The sequence below is a fragment of the Ricinus communis genome, chromosome 9, assembly GCF_019578655.1.
Source record: "Ricinus communis isolate WT05 ecotype wild-type chromosome 9, ASM1957865v1, whole genome shotgun sequence".
NCBI classification, from domain to species: Eukaryota; Viridiplantae; Streptophyta; class Magnoliopsida; order Malpighiales; family Euphorbiaceae; genus Ricinus; species Ricinus communis.
In genome coordinates this window covers 7,524,937-7,549,118 of record NC_063264.1, presented here as the reverse complement: position 1 = coordinate 7,549,118, position 24,182 = coordinate 7,524,937, and the positions used below count along the sequence as shown (strand labels likewise).

Here is a 24,182-nt window from a genome sequence, read left to right as displayed (position 1 = left end):
TTTTATTATGCAAAATTTACTAAGGACACCGGCTAGACCTAAGAATTGTATCGGGTTAGGACATATTGTTACAGGGCTGGCTATATATCTTTATAGTTTTGATCCGGAGTCTTCTCCATATAAGGCATTACCCTCCGCGGGCAATTTAGATACTAATGCATTGATTAGAGCTAATTTGATAAATTGTCGTGGTGGTCCTCTTACTTTTAAGCATGGATCCAGTGGAGGTAGTAGTAGTGTGGCTAGAGATGAGCTACCAAGACATGATATGGAGGAAGAATTGTATAGTGAAGAAAGTAGAGGGCAAGAATGGGGTAATCAAGGTTGGCACCAAGGTTTAACTCAACTTTAAGCGATGAACACCAACCTTAATCAACGGCTTGATGCCTTTGATTCTCGATTGGCTAATGTGGAGAAGAGTCAACGTCAACAAGCATACAAACTCGATTGCTACTTCAAATCCGTCGACTTTGATGCTCTTTCACCACCATCATCCCCGCCTCATCATTGATTCTAGTTTAGGATTTAGCTATCTAGTTACCATAGGGCATTTGCTTTGATATTTTTAGCTATCTTAGGATTTCCATGCTTTATAACTATTTAGGATTTTTATTGCATTTATTTTGTAATAATAACTTTTAAATTCTATTTTATTTATGATATTTTATTTTAAGCTAATTAGTTCTTATCAATGATGATTCTCTAAAGCTTGTTTAAGGTTTATACGGGATGATGATTACTTATGGCCAGTGGTGATTAATGACACTCCAATTTCCAGAGGAAGTACTCTATCTTTTTCTCTTTTATGTGTTCGTTTTATGATTAAGACATTGAGGGCAATGTCTAAAATAAGTGTGGGGGGAAGATTTAGAGTAATTATGTTATATATGCCAAGTATTTAGTAGCTTTTGATTAATTTTTTGTAAAAAATTTTAAAACTATTCTATACTCAGCTTTTTATTATTTTTCTACACTAAAGAATCAATGAAAGAATGCTATTATGATAAATCTTTGAGTTCTTGAATTAATTTATAAGCACATATGAATATGAACTCATAAGTTGATTGCACTTAAATGATCAAGTGTTTATCGTTTGCATAAGAACATGATTAGTAGTTTGGCAACATTTGACATGGGTATATGATTAGAAGTGTATGATTTAAGTTATTATTCCCTTGTTATTATTATAGTTTACCTATGTTTGTAGGAAATGATATGGGTAAGTTAAAAGCTCTAAGTTAATAATTTTATTCTGGTAGTTTTAGTTGCTGATTAACCAGGAGTTTTCATGACCAATGTTGATTTTCGCGTAAAAAGGCAATTGAAATTATGAGTATGCAAAGCATCTTGATTTTTGATTTGTTGAGTAACCAGGTGCATTCATTACCCATGTTTGTATTTGCGTAAAAAGGCATAACATATCAAGAAAGAAAGAAACCCCAAGTATCGAGTAAATCTAGGGGTAAAAAGAAAAGAAAATTCAAGAAAAAAGAGCTTGCAAAGCAAGTGAAAAATGTAAATGCCTATTGATCGCTAGTTGAACATTAAGGTTTTCCTTCTTGAATAAGGTTATCATAATTTGGGTTATGCATTATAATTATATTCATTGATAATGAGTTAAGCTATTTGTTGTGTACATGTGTAAATGATGAATACTTAAATCTTTTGACTAACTATGATTGAGTTTACAACATTTTTAGAAAAATTCTTATGATTCAAGTTTTTTTTTATTTGCATAATTTCTGCATTAGTGAGATTCTTTTGAATAGTACTTTGGAGCTGAGTACGAATTGCTTTATTGAATTTTTGCAACGATTGATTCTTAAGTTACTGTTTACTTGAGGATAAGTAAAAGTTCAAGTGTGAGGGTATTTGATCGATCTAAATTGTATATAGATATTTAAGGGTATTTTAGAGCGTTAATGATTTATTTCTATATATAATATGGTATAAAGATGTGTTTTACCTCACTTTAGTTTTTCTTGTCTAAATTCAGGAAATAGTGCAAAAAAGGAGAATTTGAGTTTAAAACGCACTAATGGGCGTTAATTGGATTGTGGCTATTAAAGGCTCGAGAATCAGACTCGTGGGCTATTAATAGTTTGGGCCTCGCTTAGAATCAGACATGTGGGCTATTAAAAGTTTGGGCCTAGCTTAATTCATTAAGGCCCAAAAAAAAAAGTTTAATTAATTATTATGTAATTAGTAGATAATTATCATTTGAGTAGTTTAGTTTGTTTAGGATAATAAAGGGATAAACTAAAGGAGTTGTTTGGGGAGGAAAGAACTTTGGAAAAAGGAAATCTCTACAAGGAGTAGAGGTGAATTAGAAGAGAGACTTCTTCGACTACTGAATCTCTGGAAGACAAGGGTTCTATTCTCGGTAGAAAATTCTGGAGTAATTCAATTAATCTTTGACATCTTACTAGCTTGCGTGGATCACTCTTTGAAGAATCAGAGAAGCTTTTCGAAGACGTGGAGAAAGAGAATCAATCTTCTTCATTACTTGAAGAGCCCTTTGCACTTTAAGGGAGTTTTAATTTTCTGTTTTATGAATCTTAAGTCTTTCTATTTAATTACAATGATTGTTGGATTGAGTATGTTAGGCTAAGTCTTATAAGTGTTTAGTTTGGTTTTTTACTTATGTTTGAACCTTATATATTTTGAGTTTAATGAATGATTTCTTTTCCTTCATATGTTCATTAGTTTCATCTATTATTATTGATTGACCATCATATCAATTCAATAGTAATATGTGTTATGAAAATCTTTAGGTTAAAAGTATTAGAGACGTCATCTTTACTTTAATCTATGTTGATTAAGAAACCTAAGTTGCATCATTAGCTTGAGTAACTTAGGAAAAAGGCACATCACCATCTCATTTGTTAAATTAGGGCTTAAGGAAATTAAGGGGATTACTAATAAAAGCTAGACTAAATACTATTTTATCATATAGTTCATATTAATCATTCTAGTTGCATATTTACTTTCTGGTTATTTAATTTCTTTTATTAAACTAAGATCATTCTCAAAACATCGGCTTAGAGTGTTTATATTTACTTTCAGTAATTTGTGTGATAGTTGGTCTTTATGATATATGCTCTACAATTCCTTGTGAGATCGACCTCGTGGTGAGCTTACCCGAACTACCATTCGGTTCGTACACTTGCGAGTACTTATTTAGACACATCAAAAATATAGTTTAAATTTATAAGAAATCACAACTAAACGGTGTTGACTGAAGCATAATTTTTGAATTTCTTTTTTTTCAACAATTGACTAAGCATAATTATTTTGCAATACATTTGGATATCATATTTATTTTCTAAAAGAGTTTATCTACGATAAATATATATGCGAAAGACTCTCTAACATTATAAGAAAGGAATAATTATATTTTTGATGTTTAAAATTATCAAAAGATAAAAATTAAATTTTTAAATTTTTAAAATTAATAATTATATGCAGCAACCTGTAAAAAAATTATAAACTAGTATTTTTAGCATATTACATATTATTAGATACCAATATATAGATTCTCTTGTATTACATTAGATGCAAAATAAGGAACATATAGTAAAATTAAAAATAGTAAAATAATAGAATTACTAAATTGAGGATTAATAAATGTTAGAGAAAGAGAAAAAGGGGTTAAGATTTAACTTACTTTAATTTTTACATTCAATTGTTAGTTTTAATTTTTTTTTTTTGTTTATAGGAGGTTCAGTGGGCTATCGGCTGGGGATAACTAAGAGAGAGAGGCTTGAATTCAAAACCTTCGTCTTTGAAGAGTAATTATTCTTGATACTTGAGCTACGCCTCATGCGTGTTAATTTTAAAATTTCAATCATTCAAATTGTACATTTTTCTTAAAAAGTTCAGACAGTAATTATTTCTTATAAGAATGAGATTTTATTGTGGAGGCCACCCTCATCTCATACTTACATTTATAAACTAAATTAATAAATTAGTAAAATATATAACATAATACATTTAAAATAATTTAAAATGTCACAATCATTTAATTTTACACATTTGTTTAAACAAATAGATGATGCCTGCAAACTATGTTGATAACGTAAACTAAGTCATCGAATGCGACATTTTTCACATAATCAAACCTTCAACTTAACCTTCAATTAGTACAAGCAATGACCATATAAACCAAATCATAAGTTAAATAACTTTATGTTTAAGATTTAAAGGGAAAAAATAATTTCAAATAATGAAATCAAATTTGAAATGTATTTTTATTTTTTAAAATTATTATAGACTGATTGATTTTGAGCTACATAGTAAATACAGTAAAATCTCTCTATAATGATATTCTATATGAACAATATCTATATAATAATAAAAAATATTATCATAATATAAGCCAGTTATAAATAGGAATAAACTCTCTTGTTATAATAAATTATAAATTTTTTAAGTATTATCTTAAAAAAAATACTTTTCTATATAATTATATTTGTATATATCATTTTAAAAAACATATGTTATGTAATATTTTACTTTACTGTAGTGATATTGTTTTTCATCAATTTTATTTGTATAATATGATAATATATTAATATATTTTATTTATAATTTATATCATTTTATCTATAAAATTAAATATTAAATAAAAATAATAATATTGAAACCTCCAATAAGTTATAATTTCTCCGTAATCATAAATTCTATTTGATTTTAAATATATGACAATAAAGAGAATTTACTATAATTATTCTTTTATTCTCATAATTAAATGTTATTTAATATTGGAATGGTGGACAAAAAAATCTCATCTAAAACTTTATAAATTTCTATAAAAATCAAATTCCTAATTGGCTTCTGAATTTATCATTAGCAGTGTCCAAATAGATATATTAATCAAAGAAAAAAATTTATGTCTAAACTATGTACTAAGTTTTCTTATTTTCGTTTTTATAATTGTAAAGCCACGGTTTGCAGAAATGGTCTTCCATGTACAGCTATATACGGATGTACACAAGCTGTCGACTAGTTTATGCATGGCGTTTATTTGTGGCAAAAAGAATAAGCCACGGACGTAAGGCTGCATCCAAAAGCGTATAAATGAAATAGCGAGACTCTTTTATAGTTTAATTAAGATTTTAATTTTAAATTTTAAATATATAATTATATTAAATTTTTTAAATAAATATTTTATTATATATAAAAAACTGCTCTAACACATTTTAAATTAACTTTAGATATAAAAAATTATCATATTGTATTATCGAATCGTATTTTATCTATCAATAATTAATATTTTAAATTTTAATTTTACTAAAAACATTAAAAATATTTTTATAAGATATATATTTAGAATCGTAATTGGCTGTTAAAAGAAATATTTTTATAAATTTCTTTTGTCAGATTTAATAATATATATACATAGAAACTATAAGAATCGTAAATTAGATTCTAAAAGAATAAGGGAATAAATTTCCTGCATTAGTAACTTTGGAGTATCCTCCAAAGATTCCTCAGTTTTTCTCACCATTAGATTGTGACATTTTATGTGCATGTTTGCATTGAAAGTATAAAAAGTTGATGACATTTTATGAATCCCATGCCCCTAAAAGCTATGGTCGTTATTGATAGTTGCATCAAATTTCGGTTTAACTTTAATACAATCTTTTTGGATAATGATTAACATTCTTCTAATTATAAAAAAGAACCAAAGGGTCACAAAATCTACTGCATTTATCATTTGTTTAAATATCACTCCAAAGATGATAATATTCATTTAAACATTTGATGGCAAAAATTCGAAATTAAGTTTTGTAAATTTATTATATTCATCAAAATTTGTTCAGTTTTAAACATATAAGCATCCATTTTATTTTATAAAAATACAATTATATCTAATTATTAGTGTAAATATTTAAAATTGAAGTTAAATTAAGTTTAACTTAATTGAAACTATTTGCGAACTTTTTAATATTAGATTTACATGCGTGATAGAATTTTACTATTTTCTTTTTACATTTGTAATAGATGAATTAAATTCATTTAAGCTTCATCAAATTTTAAATTTAATTAAACATACTTTTAGATTATCTTTTAATATTTTTAAAAACTATTTAATTAATTAAGTTGAGTTTAATCGGATTTAACTATTTTATAATTTTAGAAAAAATATTTTGTCAAATCAAATTTAGTTTTGAGATTTCTAATTAAATGGAATTTTAGAATAACTATTACGACTTGATTTAGGTGGATTTTAATTAATCTTTTATACATTTTTCAACACATTATTATTACTTTTTTTTTTTAATGATTTCATACCAAACTGTTTTAATTTCAAATAAAAAATTTCAATTATCTTCACTTATAAACGTTTTCAATGTAACATAATTTTTTTTCCAATTTTATCATTATCCTTGAAAATATATATAATAAATGCAACACAGTTTTTTTTTAATTTTATTATTATACTGGAATATATATAATAAATTTTATAATATTTATATAAAAATAATTTAGTCTAATTTAGTTTTTTTTTTATAATTAAATCTATTAAATATTTTGCCAAAAACAACTACTAAGAGGTTATAGCATGAAGTATATAGTAATTAGATTGAGTTTGTACATTTATCCTAAAATGTAATAATGAGTAATTAAGATTTTATTAAATGAAGAAAAAAAAATTCAAATAAAATGAAGGGAGAAAAGAAAAGAAAAAAACAAAGAGCAAGTTGTTTCAAAAAAAATGAACTAGTTAAGACTCTTACCTTGTGCTCTGATATCACTCTCTCTTCTTCCTTCCCTTCTCATTCCCTAAAAACATGCCAACATTTCTGTCTCTCATCTCTCTCGATCCCTAATAATACCTGTGAATTATCAACCTACCACACTCGGCGCATGATATGGAGGCTCCGTCTTTTGTATCAAAAGCAAGGACAGCCTTCCATTCAGCTGCTGCTAAAGCGGAGCGGGTTTTCACAGATATTAAATCCGACTTTATATCCGATCGAGCAGGTCCTTAGATTATTTTATTTTATTTTAGTTTCCTGTTTATCTTTTTTATCTATCGCTATTTTTGACTTTCTCTTTAATTTTTTTGTCATTTATATGTTTATACTATTTTCAGTTTTTTCTTTTGTTATTTGAATTATCTGATATTCTTGATATTCTGTTATATCGGAGAAAGATTCTGATAAGCAATCGCCGAGGGAATCAAGAAAGCATTTAGAAGACGAGAGTGTTAAAAATGAAGGCGAGTCAAAGGTACGTGGGCTTATTGGTGTAATTCATTTTGATTTGATTTGATTTCATTTTTATTTTGATAGGAAATGTAGGTTAAAAAATTTATTCTTTTCGTCATTAAAAGTATTTTTTTTAGAAAAACTGATATTGTTTGGAATAAATCAAGTGCAATAATTCAATTGGATTGAATTCTTGAAAAATCATGTCAATTTTCACAATTGGCATGACTTTATTTCTTTCAAAGTCTTATTTATTTACTAATTTAGTCTTAAGTTGAAAGAATTGAATTGTAGCAACTATATGCTTTCCAAACATGAAAATTGACCAAATATTAAATGAATTTTTAGAGTTTCCAAACACAGTGTTAATTTATTAGGGACGAATTAAGTTGGATTAGTTGTGTAAGAGATTGTTTTCCTTTGATTTTCATTCTTGGCAACTGAGTGCAGTGTGTGGATTAAATTATATGCAAGAATTCAATTGAATTCATGCAGAAGCATGTCGCTTTTCGCATGGTTTCATTTCTTATAAAATCCCTTCATTCATAGTTCCTTATTTATTTAAAGTGGAAATGATTGAATTCTTGCAACTATAACCTTTCCAGACAAAAGAATGACTAAATGGAATTTAAGTGAACTCAATTCATGCATATTCAGACTTTCCAAGCATTATGAAACTGATCAGAAATAAACTTTTAAGTCATGGTCTGATATGGTTACTTGTATTTGCTATTCTCTCTGTTTATTTGGCCTGTGATTGACATAGGCACACAAAATTTTTAAAAAAAAAAACTACTGGGACAATGCAGAGTAACAATGAAGGGAGGCATCTGAAATGGAGACCTTCAAATATAGTAACAAAGCAGGAGTGGCAAGATAGGTTCAAGAACATAAGAATAGGAAAGAGAGGAGGAGCTGAAAATCAGTCAGAGAGAGTTGAAAATCCAACAATGGCTGCTCCATTCTATGATGAAAATCTTTATTTATTGAACATGAAAAATGATGCTGAGGCAAAGGTAATGAACTGGTATATACTTAAGTATTTACATTCTTACATGTCAATTGCAATGGTCTGTTATGTGTGGTAGATGAATTAAAATTGCTTGCAATAGGTGGATGATTTAGTTTTCTATTTTTGTTTGCTTGTCTCAATGTTGGCTTAAATAAATGGTGGGATTCTTGTTGCTTATGATGGATTAGTATTTTATAGGGTTCACAAGTGTCCTTCATAGCTGAAAGATTATATGCCACCAATCCAGATAACATTCCTTCAACATCTGTCATGAAGCAGTTGGCTATAGCCATTGAGTAAGTATTGTTCTTGACATTTTAGCTTTTAGCTTTATTTCTTTTAAAATGTTCTTTTTAACCTTAAACAATTAGTTCCCTCAGTGGGAACATGCTGCCTTTTAATAAGATAGCTCTGTAATGAGATATCACTTTCCAATTTGTATATGGTGTTTATAATTGCTCTCTCTCTCTCTCTCTCCTTTTTCCCGGATTTTTATTCTAGTGCTGGAAAGAAGCACAAGTCATTGAAAGATCTTTTGGCATCGTCTGGAAGCTCTTCACCTATATTGGAGAGGGCGAGCTTGAGCCTTGCTGCGATGAAGTCATTAGTGCTTCGTGACAAGGAGGATAAGCTTGCATCTGAGTTTGGTGGCGATGATGAGAAAGTTTTGTCCTTGATACATTCTCTATTTGATGCAGGTAGATTCATGATTAGGCGACATTTAGAGAGTATTTTTTGCAAATAACTTCTCATCTTGGTTAATTTGCACTATCTTGTTATGATCTTTCACTTCCATTGTAAATATCTGCAAGAGATTCGCAGAGGGAAAGTTTCTCAGAAGGAACATCAACTACGGTTTGGAAGCATCATCTTTGCCTAGAGATATTCATGGTTCTCCTCCTGAAAGCTTGCTTGTTAAGATATCTGAAGTAATTGGAAGCTTTAAAACCCTGCGGAAAATGGCATTGTTATGGTGCAAAATTGTGGCTGAAGTAAGTAGCTTCTGCATCTTAATTAAAATGAGAGTAATATGCTGAAGGGATAAATTGCTTAGGATTGTTCTGCTCTTTATGCTACATTTGAATAAATGGTTTATGTTAAATACATGTTTCTCTTGATGAAGTCTGTAAGTGATAATATATCTCTAGGGAAATTTTTTTGACAACAAACTGCAGAAGTGAATATATTTCCCTAATTCACCATTTGCACCACTTATAGGCAACTTTCTGACCATTTTACTAGTAACTGCATCTTAGAGTGATCTACTTTTATTGCTCAGTTTTCTTTTCCTTCTTTCTTTTTCTTTTTTAAATAATGAAATAGTTTTATCTGAATTATAAATACTATTGAACCCTTTGCCTTTTATTCTTTGAATTTCATGCATTAATGATACTTCATCTTTATCTTTTCCTAACAAGTAGGCTTGAATTCATATTGCATGCAGCTGAGACGACTTTGGTCTGAAGAGCTACATATACCCGGCATTCCTTTGGATGATCTTCCAGATCTAAACTCCTGTCTATTATACCAGCAGTTTCAGGTTATCAATTGCTGTGTATCAAGGAAACAGCGTCACATTCTTGCTACTGAATCACTAGAATCAGTAATGAGGGATGCCAGTTCAGTTTCTAAAGAGCCAGCTATCTCTAAAGAGAATGTCAGTTCAAGTGGTATCTTGTATGCTAGATTATGCAATGGGGAACTTGTCCTTCGATTGGGTGCTGATCACCAAGCTGACAATTTAACCATGTTGGGAACTGGTGAACCGATATACTCTCCAATTACACAGGTATGGCTAGTGAATTGTGGTATAAGATAGCTATGCAGATAAACTCTTGTTATCCTGATCTATCTGCGTCTATGTTTTTAGGAAGGGCCTTTGCTTACTGAAGATCTCATCAAAGAAAATGAGGAGTTTGTGCTCCGTACTGGGAGGTTAGTTTATCAAGTATTTCTCATTTGTCTTGATAAATTATTTTCAGATTCAAGCAGTCATCTTTGATAATTTCTTCAAAGTTCTCTTATATTTATCCTTTTCATGATATCTTCCTTGTTTCTAAAGTTTTTAGGTTTGAGATGCGTTCACATTCTTCAAGAACCATGAAATGGATTAACAAATGCTAGCAATTAAACTTTCTTGGCTATGCTTGATTTATGTTGTATCATATATGCGATTGGCTATAGATTAGATAATTTGTGAAGAAGCATCTTTCTCTGCGTGCACCATAAGAATCTCATTGTTGTGGCCTTACGGGTGATTTTGTTTTTGAGATTCGAAACCTGTTCATCTGTAGCTAAGTGATGACGTGGGAGATAACATATTATATTATTTCTTATCATCAGTGTTGGTGCTGGATGTTCTCAACTCCTATCTGACATGCAGGCTTTCAAGGTACTTTTTCTTCTTTAATTGGGCAGTTTGTCTATCTTATTGATCATCATGGATTTGCATACAAATGTAACTTGTCTGTATTTAATAATATGTGTTAGGCTGCAAATCCTGGTTGTATACTGGAAGACTTTGTAAGATGGCACTCTCCACCGGACTGGACAGAAAGTGGTGAGGTTAATGAATTTTTTGATGGAAGCGATTCATCTTCTACAAGAGGTCAGCTAAGCAGTCGAATGCAAAAGGAAGGTCTGGCCTTTGTCCTATTGTCTTTGCTTAATAAATTACTGAATTGCATAACCAATTCACCATCTATTGATGTAGGTTTACTAGACTTTATTGATGGATTTTTTTTCCTTTGCCTGGCACAAATTACTGAAAAAATAAATATTTGCTAGTGACTTTTTTTCTTTCTAAAGTATATTTCCTGCATGTTCTAATTTGCGTGATGTGTCTCTGGGTGAGGCAGAATATTTTTATCCATTGGAATCACAATCTTTTTTTATTTAATTCGTATCTTATATGCATATGCTTTACATAATCTGTTTTTCCAAAAATAAGGGCTTAAAATTTTCTTGAATTCAACTTATTGGGAGTGATATTATCCTTTTCTGCTGATAAGTAATTTACTTTGATGGTAGGTAATTTGTGGCGGGAACTGTGGGAAACATCCAAAGCAGTACCGGCAGTTAAACAGGCTCCCCTATATGATGAGGACTTGGCGGTGTAAGTTTTATATGCATGTCATATATACTCATATGTATTTACCATTCCGAATCATAGTCGGTGAGCTTAATATATGTGAATTATAAAAAAAAGAGCATGGTGCTTTGATTTTGCAGCGAAGGTATTCTACACGACTTAGAGGACCTTCCCCCTTCTGAGCTGTTTGAACAACTGTTTATTTCCTTGGTAAGTTGTCTAAATGAGTTATATTATGCAGGTGGTATGATACATGTCACATATATCATATCCATTATGGTTCGTCTACTGTTGTACTATCGAAAAATATAGATAGTTTATCTTTAGAACCTTAGGTCTGTCCAAGAGTAGTTGCTGTATAAAGTGAGGTGGATTAAACTTATTATGAAATATCATCAGAAGTTATTGTTGTCAATCTTCATCAGTTCATCCTTCTTCAATCCTTTTCGACATTATGCTACTTAGGCAATTTTAGTACCCTGCAATTTCATATTAGCACGCATAAAACTTCAAATAAAATGGAGAACATTTGAGAAGAGAAGAAAAACATGAAGTTATTCTTCCTTTTACATGATTTGATGATAAACTGGTGGTAAAACATGATAGAAAGTGCTCAATCATTCAACATATGGTGCTCATGGTGTTCAATTTTATGAAATTCAGCTCGGTTTAGGATTTGTAATGGCGGAGGCTAAACTGTCTGGCAGCAGTGATGCATCAAAGCTATTTAGTGAGTGCAAAGACTACATTGTCTTAACTTGTCAAGGAAACAGCTGGAGTGAGAAAGTGGATGATATCTGCCAGGTAGGGGTGACCATTCAGAGGTGATTGGGTAGTTACAAGCACGTAATCTTTTTGCCTATGCTTATACTGCACAAAGAACATATGCATTATGATTTTATGAACAATTACAGCTTATTGTATGCATAATGTTTTGGTTAGGTATATGAAACGGTGGAGAAAATACTACTGAATCCAGAAGAAGTCCTAAGGGCAGAAGAAACCACGACGACGGCCGGTGAACCCAGACGTCTGTTCAAGAAGCTTGGCCTGAACTTTGGCAGCAAAGACAGGAACCTGAGAAAACCATCATCAAGAGATGATAACTCAGAGATGTCACCTGGCCAACCATTTTCTAACTTCTTTGATGGTAAATCATCCTTGTTTTCAAAGAAGCCTCCCAGGCCTGAGACTCCATCCCTAGGTGACAAAACTTCGTGTCCAGATGATAATGAGTGGACACTTGTTTAAACATAATACATATTCTTTTTTTCTTTTCTTTTTCTTTTCTTTTTTTTCTCTCCGCTCTCCTCTCTTTTGTGGTGAAGCTGTATCTTGCAGGAAATTGTAAAATTATTTTGGAATACATTCCATTTCTAATCTCAAAAGAAAATAGAGAAATGAAAATATAGCATTTTGTCTTGATAAATTGGAGTTCATGTGGACATTACCCGTTTCATTTATATAATTGTCAAATTTGCTATTTTTTTTAATAACGGGAGGAGTTCAAATATTTTAATTTAATTTAAAAAATTCTTAAAGAAAAACCCTTTGGACATTCAGTTATAATTAGTTTGATGGGCCTATTCCGGCCCATCATTGTGCACATGCTATTTATCTTGTTAATTGATATTATTTTTTCAGCGTTTGGTCTATAGACTCTTAACTGTTCAAAAGGCAAAAAGAAAAAAGGAAAAGAAAATAACAAGAAAATTTCCATGGCTACACTCTCCAGCTCGACGTATCCATTCCGGCAGCCATTGAACCGACGGAAAACCCAAAATTCGTCACATAGAATATCAGCATCGGTTTCCGAACATAGAGCCGAACCGAAATCAGTCTCGCTTGTTTTTCATGGTAATAGTGCAGGAGTAGTGACAGAGGGAGGTAAAAAATGGAAGAGAGAGAGAATGGACTGGGAAATAGTGAAGAAAAAAGAAGAGAAAGAGGGAAAAGAGGAAATGGATAGGAAAATCGCATCGAGGAAAGCGATATCGGTGATTCTTAGAAGAGAAGCAACAAAAGCTATAATTGAAAAAAAGAGAGGGCCTACTAATTCTAAGAAATTGCTCCCACGGACTGTTCTCGAAGCTCTTCACGAACGCATTACCGCTTTGCGTTGGGAGTCTGCTCTCAAGGTTTGTTTCTTTGTTTTCTTTTTTCCAGTTTCAGTCTGCTTTTCGCTTTTTTTTTTCTTTGCATGATTTCATTTTCTCTTTAAGAGGAAAAGGCAGGAGTGCAATTCAATTGAATTCTATTTATTCAAATCTCATGTTTGGAGTGGCAATAGTTAGCTAGAATTCAATTCTTTCAGCTTAAACAAACCTTGTTTTGGAATGAACCGAATTCTGGCATATTTGGACTTTCAAAATGTATTAATACTGTTTTTTTCTTCTTCTTTTGAAGTGGCTTTTATTTCCTTGAAATTTTTCTGTTTGGGTGCAGAAAAAAGTGTGAAACAGACTGTTAAAATGTGTTTTTCACTTTCGGTGACACAAAGAACACATATCTTATGCTCAAATTTTAATTTTTGGTTGTTATGCCGTTCTTGGAATACATGTTTATTTGGGACATGAACAATAGATATGCTTGTTTATGGTACAACTAATTTGAGATTTTTTTTTTAACACTAATAATTTGAGAATTTTATTCGGTTCCTTGTACTACAATTTTCCTCTTATTGATTTATGCTTCTTTATGAACAAAAATCTGAATGAAGTGTGAGGCTTGTTTGTTATTTATATTCAGGTTTTTGAACTACTCCGGGAGCAGATATGGTACAGGCCCTATTCTGGTATGTATATCAAGCTAATTGTCATGCTTGGAAAGTGTAAGCAACCTGAGAAAGCTCATGAGCTCTTTCAAGCTATGATTCATGAAGGTTGTGATGTGAGTCATGAATCATATACTGCTTTATTATCTGCTTACGGTAGGAGTGGTCTTCTTGATAAAGCATTTTCTTTACTGGAGGAAATGAAGAGTAATCCTGACTGCCAGCCTGATGTCCATACTTACTCGATCCTCATAAAGTCATGTGTTCAAGTTTTTGCCTTCGACAAAGCAAAGACGCTTCTTTCTAATATGGAGTCTTTGGGAATTAGTCCCAACACAATCACATATAATACCCTCATTGATGCGTATGGAAAAGCAAAAATGTAACTTGTTAACTTATCCAATTTTAATACTTTTCGTGCCCCATCTGGTTGCTGGTAATATGATGAAAAAAAAAGTTACTGGATATTAATTTTGTTGCAACCTAGTCCATAGATAGTATAAAGGAGGAGTGCATAATGCAGTTAATTTTAGGTGAGGCAATCAATTTGCAGCCATCAATTTTGCTTTCATTAACCATCATATTGAATTTGACTACGGCTGCTGTTTTTATTTTCTTTTTCTCCATTATGCAATTTCTTCACCTAACCAATTTGGAAAAAGATTGAGTTCTCCTGTTCCTGGCAACCAGATGGAGCACGACTTTAGTATTCAATTGCAAAGATATAACTCATCATTTCTATATACTAAAAGGTTTGAAGAAATGGAAGCAACTTTGGTGAAGATGCTCAGCCAGCAGAACTGTGAGCCTGATGTTTGGACCATGAACTCCACATTAAGAGCCTTTGGCATCAGCGGACAAATCGAAACGATGGAGAAGTGTTATGAGAAGTTTCAGGGCGCAGGGATTGAACCCAGCATTATGACCTTCAATGTTCTCCTGGATTCCTATGGAAAAGCTGGAGATTACAAGAAAATGAGTGCAGTGATGGAATACATGCAGAAATACCATTACTCATGGACAATTATAACCTACAATATAGTGATAGATGCATTTGGGAGGGCTGGGGATTTGAAACAGATGGAATATTTGTTTAGGCTAATGCGGTCAGAGAGGATCAAACCAAGCTGTGTTACACTTTGCTCTCTTGTGCGAGCTTATGGGCAAGCTGAGAAACCTGAAAAAATTGAAGGGGTATTGCGCTTTATTGAGAACTCAGATATAACATTGGATACTGTATTTTTCAATTGTTTGGTGGATGCCTATGGGAGAATGGGTTGCTTCGCAGAGATGAAGGGAGTTCTTATTCTGATGGAACAGAAGGGATATAGGCCTGATAAAATTACATACAGAACCATGATTAAAGCTTATTCAAGCAAAGGGATGACCAAACACGTGAAGGAGCTCCAAGATCTTGTAGGGTCAGTTGAAGGGCCTCAATTGCATAGGAAGAAGCCTGACTTTTAATGAAAACTTCTACAGTTCATATTACCTGAAGCTTTTATCGGTGATATTGTTTAATTATATAATGCTCTTGTGAACCTTTTATCCTGCAATTTGATTTTTGCACATGATGGAGGTCTATGCTAATAACAATTAAGTGAAAAGGTTAAAAGAACAGATAAGGTAGTCTCTTATATGATTGACCGCAGTAATATAACTGGTTACTCAGATATGTTTAACTGCAATTTCTCAATCAATTGACATCCAGCTATTTATGGTGCTAATGATGTTAAATGCTCTATATAGTGGGCAAGGCTAAACCCTCCAGTGACTATGATGTGCCAAAGCTGTTTAATGAGTGACTAAATTGTCTTCATTTGTCAAGGAAGCAGCTGGAGTGAGAAAAGTGAATAATCCCTGCCAGGTAGCTTATCTCGCCCTAGAAGTGATAAAATATCTACTTGCAGATTTAGCTAACAATTTTTCATTTCAGTGCTGTTGAAAATGCAGTGGCATTATATAGTTCCTAATGATATCCTTTCTCCATAGGGGAGCAGCATCAATAGAGCACATATATGTGCATGCATTATAACCATATGCAACATGTTTCTTCTTTTTCTTTTTTCTTAAAAAGTTTGCTTTTTGTTTCTATTACTGATATTATAATGCATCATGTTTTGGTTTAGGTGATAGAGATAATATACAAAACACTTCCTCAATCCAGAGGAAGCCCTGAAGTCAGTAAAGCAGATGAAAGAAACCACTACTACTCCCTGGTGGACCAAGAAATACGTAGGTTCAAGAAGCTTGGCCTGAACTTTGGCAGCAAAGACAGAAACTTCAGAAAAGTTTCGTTAGAAGATGAGAGAAATTCAGAGATCTCGCCAGGCCGAACATTCTCAAGTTTCTTTGCTGGCAAGTTATACTTGTTTCCAAAGAAGAATTGGACAGTTGTGTAGTCATGATACATAATTTCACCTTTCTTTTAGGGGTTAAGCTGTTTCTTGCAGGAAAGCGTACTTCCAAAGGAGATATCAAATTTAGTGTTTTGTCTTGCTGAACTGTGAATAATGATGGATTTTACATATGGCAATTACTAAAATTAATTGGAACTCGTAACTTTCACAATCTATTATCAATGTTGTTGCTACTTTATGACATATTAGACCCGGTCTTAATTTTTCCATGGCAGAAGAAAAATGTTCTCAGCCCTTGTGCCTGATATGACATGGAAAGCAACATAAGGGAACTTGTTTACAGGCAAGTATATATTCTTTTTCAAGGCATTGTTTCTTACTATTATTCCCTTTTCTTTTAGAAAAAGTTTACATTAATCTTGTAGTTTAGGGGTGCAAATCTCTGACGGTTTTGGTTTATTTGTATAAGGTTATCTTGGATAATGTTAAAAGTTGTATTTATCCCACAGGTTGGTTACTAAGCTGTTAGAGTGTAAATAAGTGAATTTGACACTTTCTTTATTTGAGCTAGTTTTTGAGAATGAGTTTTATCAGCTCATTTATCTGGTATTAGAGTTGGTCTTTTGTCGGCAATCATATGGGTTTAGGCCTGGCCCTTTAGCATGTCACTGCAATTATAAGTTTGGGCCCGGCCCATAAGCATGTCACTTTAAGTGTAAAGGCACTTAAAGTATGAGTTTTTATCCAAGCCTATTTATAAGCATGGCACTTTAAGTGTAAAGCATTTTATATTGGTTACCGAACTATTATAGTGTATAAGTAGATTGGATATTTTCTTTCTTTGAAGTTGTATTATCCTACATCGCTTGGTTACTGAGCTGTTATAGTGTATAAGTAGATTGTACGCCCTCTTTTTTTGAGCTAGCTAGCTATTTTTTGGAAATGAGTTCTATTCAAGTCTATTTATTAAATAATAACATACTACAAAATTTACAAAGACTATTGAATGTCAATAATTTGGATATTTATTTGAGATAATGTCATAGTTGCTTGAAAACTAGATGACAATTAAGATAATGTCAAACTTGATACAAGTTACAAAATAAATTGTGAATTGCTAAATCTTTTTCTTCTTTTTCAATATTGTGTTTGATTTAAATTTTACGAAAAATCTGTTTAATTTACAAAAGGAAATTTTAATAAAAATTGTTTGCAAATAAACTTCTTTTTATTTAGTGATGTGTAATAAATAAAAAATCTAGTTATAAATTAATTTAAAATCAAGAGATAAGAGAGAGATATGAAGAGAAAAAAATGAATAAAATAAAGAAAAGAAAGATAACAGAGGAAAAATGTATAATGAAGAATAATTTTATAATTTAGCATTCACTTATAAATTGTATTAAATTTAATTACAGTTAGTTTAATAACATCTAATTTCAAGAATTTAATAATATAAATTATTTATAAAAAGTTTATGGAATTAGATTCTTATTCTTTTCACCACTGAATTAGCCATGTTCATCATAACAATATCGGAACTCCTGAATGTAGAAATTGGCAACAAACTTATCTTTTCCGGGCGATGATTGTTTGACACAAATTACCTTTTAAAAAATAATTATTTTTCTAACTCTCTGACATTCAAAAAAATGAATACTACGATGTTGTTTGGAAAAAAATAAATTTAATGTTTTTAATTTAATAAATTTATTTTTTAAAAGAGTTATATACAAACTACTTTTATTAAATATATTTTTAAAAAGGCATCAATTTATCTGTTTATATTAAAAAAATAATTTTTAGTTACAACTTGAAAAAAAAAAACTTACAAATAGGTGTCCCAAGAAAGAGTACCAAACGGCTTCTGAATGTACAACGAAGACAAATTACTTTCCAGTAATATCCTCCAAAAAGGAAGAACATGTGACTTAGAAATACAAATCAGACAGACACCCATTACATGTAATTAATTATGTAATCATATGTTTAAGGTTTTTTGGTCCGTAATTTGGCTTTACTCGCCTCATCATTAAACGAACCCTCATATTCAGGCCCTGAATCTTCAGTTTCCTTATCAGACTCGAAGGATTTGGAGATGAAGAACGGCACGACGAAGTTGGCTATCCCATATACAAACAGAAGCAACCCACTGTTACATAAAAAACAAGAAACAAAGAAAGAAAGAAATCAAGAACCCACGAAACATTAATTTAGCAGAAATTAGTACACAGGCTGTACGAAATTAATGATAACTGACGATGGGCCAACTTAAGTTAACTCACCCAGTTGGAAGGAGCACGGATATGTCACCACCTTGAGCCGGAGAAGTACTTTCAGCAAGAATCAGAGGATTAGGGACTGCATTCGTCCTTACTGATAGTACTCTTTGGTCAAGTTTAACCAGGCTACAAGGGTTGAGCCACTTGTGTTTTTTCATCAGCTTCTGTTTGGGGTGTGAATGCAGGGAAGGAAATAAAGACTGAAAATGGACGATGCACTTCATGGTGAAAATTTGTACTTCAGGTTTCAGTGAAGTTGAGAATGCAATGCTCTGCTCTCTCTTTCTTTTTCTTTCCAATTGGTTAGCAAACATGTGTAGATAATGTTAGTGCAGAGTTGGATATTTTTGGACTTCAGATATCTTCTGATGTATATTCATGGACCGTGGACCATTGTTTTAGGGCTTGGGCTACATCAAGGCAATAACTAATTGTTTTAGGGCTTCTGCTACATCAATGCAAGGAAGGCAATAACTTGTGTTTCTTGTTTTATGCTCAAATTTTGAGATTCACAAGTTTTTCTTTTTTCCCTAAAAGAAGAAAATATGAACGTTAATATAGCCATATCAAGATTTTATATTATTTTTAGAAACTTTTACGAATTTTACACTGTTTACTGAGATCTTCATACACAATTTTATGGTATTTTTCATAAAAAATATTACAAAAAAGGGATACTGGTCTACCCCACAACAAAGTTTTATGGGAAAAAGAAATATTCCTGTTGAGGTTAACAGTGCATACATGGGAGCACCAAACTTAGACAAACCTTAATTTTGGTCCATAATTGCATCAAATAATTGAGTTGGTCGGCAAATTAATTAAGTTTGGCGCAAGTGTACAAAATAATGCAGTTGAACCTATTGATGAAATAATTAGGAACATAGAGGAGTAAAGGCTACTTTAAAAAAAATCAAGAGAATGCAATATAGAATTTCAACTGAGCTATGTCCCTCCTTTCCTTTCTTTATTAGTTTATTGTATCAACTGTTACATGAGATAAAAGCAACTGATCAAAATAGGTTGGCAAAACCCATGTCTAGAAAACTGTATTTTTTGACTTTATTTTACTTAATTTCTGATAATCGATTGTGGCTATAATCCTCATGCTGTAAACTCAAGGAGAATATCCTTACACAAGGCAAGAGAGTTTCTTTAAGCTAAGACCAAAGAGGCACCTCGCCATGGGGGTCTTCCTGCTTCTTTGAAACTCGATTAGCCGAGTTAGTCGAGTTAGCCCTTTTGGATTATAATGTGAAATGATCATAGCAACGTAATTCATTGCCATAGGATAGAGAAGAAGAACAGAGAGAAATTAGAAAGCCATGAAAGATAAGAGAAATATAAGTGTTTATTCCTTGCACCACCTGATTTACAAGAGGGACGATCCTTCCTTTATATAGGAGGAAGGGAAACGTCAAGATAAACTTACAAACCACAATCTCTTGCCACCTGGCAAGAGTACTATGCTTAATGCATGCGTATTAGAAAGGAATATATTCCTTTCCATAAAGAAGAAAACATGTGACATAAAAAGTCAAAAAACATGTGACATAAAAAGCCAAAATATCTACTTTAAGTACAATAATATAGAGCATCTTCTTAGTGGAGCATCTTGCTTTTTGTGAGTGCTTATCTGATCCTCACCAAATACGCTTATTGGTGGGTCCATGTTCTGAGTAGTCTTCATCAGAGTCATCTGACTCACTTATGCCATAATTATGACGAATGCGTCGTGATGGGCTAGGTGTGTCAGATGAATGGCATCGAGGAGATTTTCGAGATATCTCTTGAGACAATAATTGAGAATCTGATGGAGGAGATTCTTCTGGTTGTGACCATGGTTCTAGGAAAGCTGGGTTTATCTCCATTGATGATGTGGCTTCATTTGGATGACTGGATGAGGTTGAAGGTGTTGGAGAAGTAGGAGAAATCAGTCGTCTTTGATCTGAGGGTCTCCTATGCATGCTGATTACTGGAAATGCCTCATTAGTTGAATGATTGAGTTCATTCCCCTTATGAAGTAGAGCATGTTTGATAGTGAAAGGCATTTCTTCAAAGCGGCCATGGAAGGTTTTCCAGGGAGTGATGGTTGTTGAGACAGTGTCTTCTTTATTGTGTTGTTGGTGGAGAAAGAGGATGGTGTGGTAGGTTAAAGCCTTTGTATGATCTGTCATATTGAGGAGGCCTGCTTGATGAACTAATCTTCCGAGACGATGTTGCCATGCATAATGATTTTGAATAAAAAAACCGCCAGGCGGGATGTGACTTATTTTCTTCCCTATGCAAAAACCATAAGGTCTGTAGTAATGGGAGCTCATGGGAAGATGATATAGACATGTAAGATACCAAAGGTACCGAATTGCTCGGATGTTGAGGAAAATGTCTCTGTTATGGTAGGAAAAAGTCTCCATGGAAATGAAGCGGAGAAGTCTTCTGGATGAGGCACCACATCTTTATAAAAGGCTAAGATGCGTCATAAACCCAAAGTTCAAATTCGGGAATAGACAGGTTGGTACGGTTGATCCGGGTGTGTGGTTCGATGGCTAAACCGAGCCATAAAGATAAAGAAAGAAGGACTAGGGGGATTTGTGAAGGGCTTTGAGAGGCGAGATAAGAAATCGGGAATGAGGTTCTTGTTGCCTGGATGTGTTGAACTTCAAAATCATATAGAGAGAACCACTCTTTCAGGCAGAGAAGTCATTTATCGGGAATTTGGCGACCTTTGAACTCCGGTCTGAGGAAAATTGGAGTTGTCCATTCCGACAATGAAATGTCTTGAAGCAAGGAAGAACTCACATTTTGAATTGCATACTTAACCGCCAAAATTTCTTTTATGTTGGAATGATAGTGAAGCTCACTGTCTTTAAACGCCTGATGCATACTTGTATAATGATTCTTTCTTGTTTTGTTCTTGCAGGAAGGAGAGCACCCCAAGCAAGGTCACTAGCATCAGTTTGCGAATCAACTGTGCATCATCGGCCAGGGATAGAGAGTGGAGGAGTCTTTTGGGCCAATTGTTTTAGTAGTTTAACGCTTCAAGATGGGCTTGGGCCCATGGGCTAGCATCCTTCTTGATTGAGCGGTTAGAACCTTTGTATGGGCCGGCCTTTGGAATAAAGTCTCGAATGTAGTTGATTATGCCCGGAAATTGTTGAACTTGCTTTTTGATAAATTCTCATCGGAAAATGCCTCGGTTCTTGGGCCAAATGAGGGCCTGCTTCATATTGCCCATTCTTCAATTTCGTGCCAAGAAAATCCATTTCGGATTGCCCAATGTATGATTTCCTTTCCGAGAGCATTATACCATAGGAATGCACCAAGTCGTGAAAACGTTGAAGGAGCTCTTCATGTTCCTTAACAGGATTTAGAAAGAGGAGAATATCATCTATATAGATGATACAAGTATCCGAAGTGGCTCAAAAATCCGGATCATTGCCCTTTGAAAAATAGAAGGAGCCGTTTTAAGGCCAAAGGGCATGACGGTCCACCGATATTGCGTCGGAATGCGAAAGCGATTTTATATCCTCATTAGGGTGAATGCCTAACGCCAAAACCCTGACTTTAAGTCAAACTTTGAGAAGAGAGTCGCTCCTTGAAGACGAACTAGTAGGGAAGAGATTTTGAATTGGAAACTTATCATCCGAAGAAAATGATTTAAAGGCTTATAGTCAATCACAAGCCTTTTCTTTCCCTTAACTTTTCCTGTTCGTTTTCCACATAGAATGCTTGACATGCCCAAGGGAGACTGGGTTGGTTCAATTAAACCTTGTTGAAGCAGTTCTTGACATTCTTGTCTTGCCAAAGCTAAGTCGGAAGGAGACATTCCAGGATGACCGGCTTTGGTTGGATTAATGTCTTCATTTAGCTTGAAAGGAAGGGTAATGAAGAAATTTGGATTTCACATGCAGGAGAGGGATGGTGGAAACTCAAGTGGGAGTCGAGCGGCATGGCACAAATAATTCTTTTAAATGTACAAAATCGGATGGGACCTCTGTTATGGAGAATTGATTGGGACTTTGAGTATAAGGTTGAAACTGACGTTTATACTTAAGTCCTGTTGGCAAAATTTGAAGTTTCTCCGTAGCATGATAGGTGTCGAATCCGACAAGAAGATCTCTACCAAATAAGTAAGATCCAATGACATAGATCCATACGATGCGATTCTGGGAAGAACTGTATTCCAACTTTATTTTTGAGACCATCGTAGTTTGAAATCTTTCTAAAATGACAAATTTTCTTTCTCCAAGCCGGGCGAGCATCTGGATTCAACATGGTACAATGAGAACCAAAGTGTCCAATAGTGCGAATAGAACAGGCCTGTCATATTTGCCGGAAGGATGTGAATAGAAACCGGGGGTGTAGGATGAAGCTATACTGTGGTGATTTCGGAGATTCTGGAGAAGATGGACTTCCTATATTTTCTAGAAAACTAGGAATAGATAGTGTTGAGGAAGAAGAGTTGGAGCATCGTGTAGGTATTATGTAGGGATGTGGCTCATCGGGGAATGCAGAGGCTATATCTGCAAGGATGGTTTCAGTGATGGTAAAGGAGATAGCCAATGAAAGTTTTCGAGTCCGAGTCCGTGGACTGTCCGGAGGTTCAATTTTGACTTGAAGTGTAGGTCCTATGGTTAAGATTGAAGTTTCTTCATCGGAAGAATCTTCATCATCTTGGAATCAACAAGGAAAGGCAAAGAGTGTTTGGGAAGAAGCCATTTCTTCTTCCGAAAAAGTGATTCAAGATCATGGTCCGATAGATCTTCCGGACATGAATCTTTCAATTGATGAAGAAGAGCAACAAATTGTTTTGGCTTGTTAGGACATTTCTTTGCATAGTGCCCTTTTGGCCACAGGATGTAGCACCGATCCGATTTACGCTTGTTTGTTGACTTCTTTCCGAACCAACAGATCTTTCTTCCCTTTTCCGCTTGTAATGAGAGGATTCCTTGGAATAAGAAGAAAAATGTTTTTTCTTCTTTGATCTGCGATCACAGTGTTTCTCTTTGCATTTAATTTGAAGATAATCCCTGTTGCATAAGTTCTTTAGCAACGCTTCTCCTTTGCAATTTTTTTTGAATAGTTTCTACTGTTCACACATCTTGTCCAGTGGCTAGAGTGAATTGCCGGATTTCCCGAGAGAAATATGAGTGATATCTCTGTGAGTCTCTGTCATCATGCGTTGAATTTCAGTCGCATTTCTTCAGCAGAGCTCGACAAAAGTATATTTGAGATCGTCAACTGGGCCCAGTGAGTTCATAATAGAGTTTGGACATATGAACATAGTGGGTTTCTAGATCTTTTCTCTTCATGGAACAAAGCATTTACGATCAAAATATTCTTGTTTCCGTTGTCCGAAGATTAAATTGTAATCACCCAAAAATTGTTGGTGAATATGCGCTGAGCTTGAGCAATGTGAACCAAGTTGAACAAATTGTATCCTTTGA

The 24,182-nt window shown here is 33.1% G+C and overlaps 3 protein-coding genes across 7 annotated transcripts; 2 read left to right on the top strand and 1 right to left on the bottom strand.

Annotated features, from left to right (window-relative positions):
- The first annotated feature begins 6,689 nt into the window (after nucleotides 1-6,689).
- LOC8266241 (rab3 GTPase-activating protein catalytic subunit) lies at nucleotides 6,690-12,749 on the top strand. Of its 3 annotated transcripts, none has more exons than XM_048379119.1 (14): nucleotides 6,690-6,990; nucleotides 7,163-7,239; nucleotides 8,027-8,233; nucleotides 8,428-8,525; nucleotides 8,731-8,927; nucleotides 9,052-9,221; nucleotides 9,674-10,018; nucleotides 10,100-10,164; nucleotides 10,573-10,621; nucleotides 10,720-10,867; nucleotides 11,260-11,344; nucleotides 11,461-11,530; nucleotides 11,984-12,144; nucleotides 12,263-12,599. In XM_048379119.1, exons 1-14 carry the CDS (start codon nucleotides 6,879-6,881, stop codon nucleotides 12,291-12,293), a joined length of 1,815 nt encoding a protein of 604 aa, XP_048235076.1. In that variant the 5' UTR covers nucleotides 6,690-6,878; the 3' UTR covers nucleotides 12,294-12,599. The 3 variants fall into 3 exon arrangements, with proteins under 3 accessions (XP_048235076.1, XP_048235075.1, XP_002529914.1); XM_002529868.3 differs by having other exon boundaries at nucleotides 6,695-6,990; nucleotides 11,984-12,124; nucleotides 12,263-12,749; XM_048379118.1 differs by lacking the exon at nucleotides 11,984-12,144 and having other exon boundaries at nucleotides 12,263-12,749.
- A 194-nt stretch (nucleotides 12,750-12,943) lies between these two features.
- LOC8266242 (pentatricopeptide repeat-containing protein At5g48730, chloroplastic) lies at nucleotides 12,944-16,697 on the top strand. Of its 3 annotated transcripts, none has more exons than XM_048379120.1 (5): nucleotides 12,944-13,458; nucleotides 14,069-14,475; nucleotides 14,846-15,514; nucleotides 15,843-15,960; nucleotides 16,223-16,697. In XM_048379120.1, the coding sequence occupies exons 1-4, from the start codon at nucleotides 13,039-13,041 to the stop codon at nucleotides 15,853-15,855; spliced, it is 1,509 nt and encodes a 502-aa protein (XP_048235077.1). In that variant the 5' UTR covers nucleotides 12,944-13,038; the 3' UTR covers nucleotides 15,856-15,960; nucleotides 16,223-16,697. The 3 variants fall into 3 exon arrangements, with proteins under 3 accessions (XP_048235077.1, XP_015581301.2, XP_015581300.2); XM_015725815.2 differs by having other exon boundaries at nucleotides 14,846-15,719; XM_015725814.2 differs by having other exon boundaries at nucleotides 14,846-15,960.
- A 1,630-nt stretch (nucleotides 16,698-18,327) lies between these two features.
- On the bottom strand, nucleotides 18,328-19,081 carry LOC8266243. The gene is made up of 2 exons (XM_002529870.4): nucleotides 18,739-19,081; nucleotides 18,328-18,605 (listed from the first exon to the last, which is right to left on the bottom strand). The coding sequence occupies exons 1-2, from the start codon at nucleotides 19,047-19,049 to the stop codon at nucleotides 18,443-18,445; spliced, it is 474 nt and encodes a 157-aa protein (XP_002529916.2). The 5' UTR covers nucleotides 19,050-19,081; the 3' UTR covers nucleotides 18,328-18,442.
- Nucleotides 19,082-24,182: the final 5,101 nt, after the last annotated feature.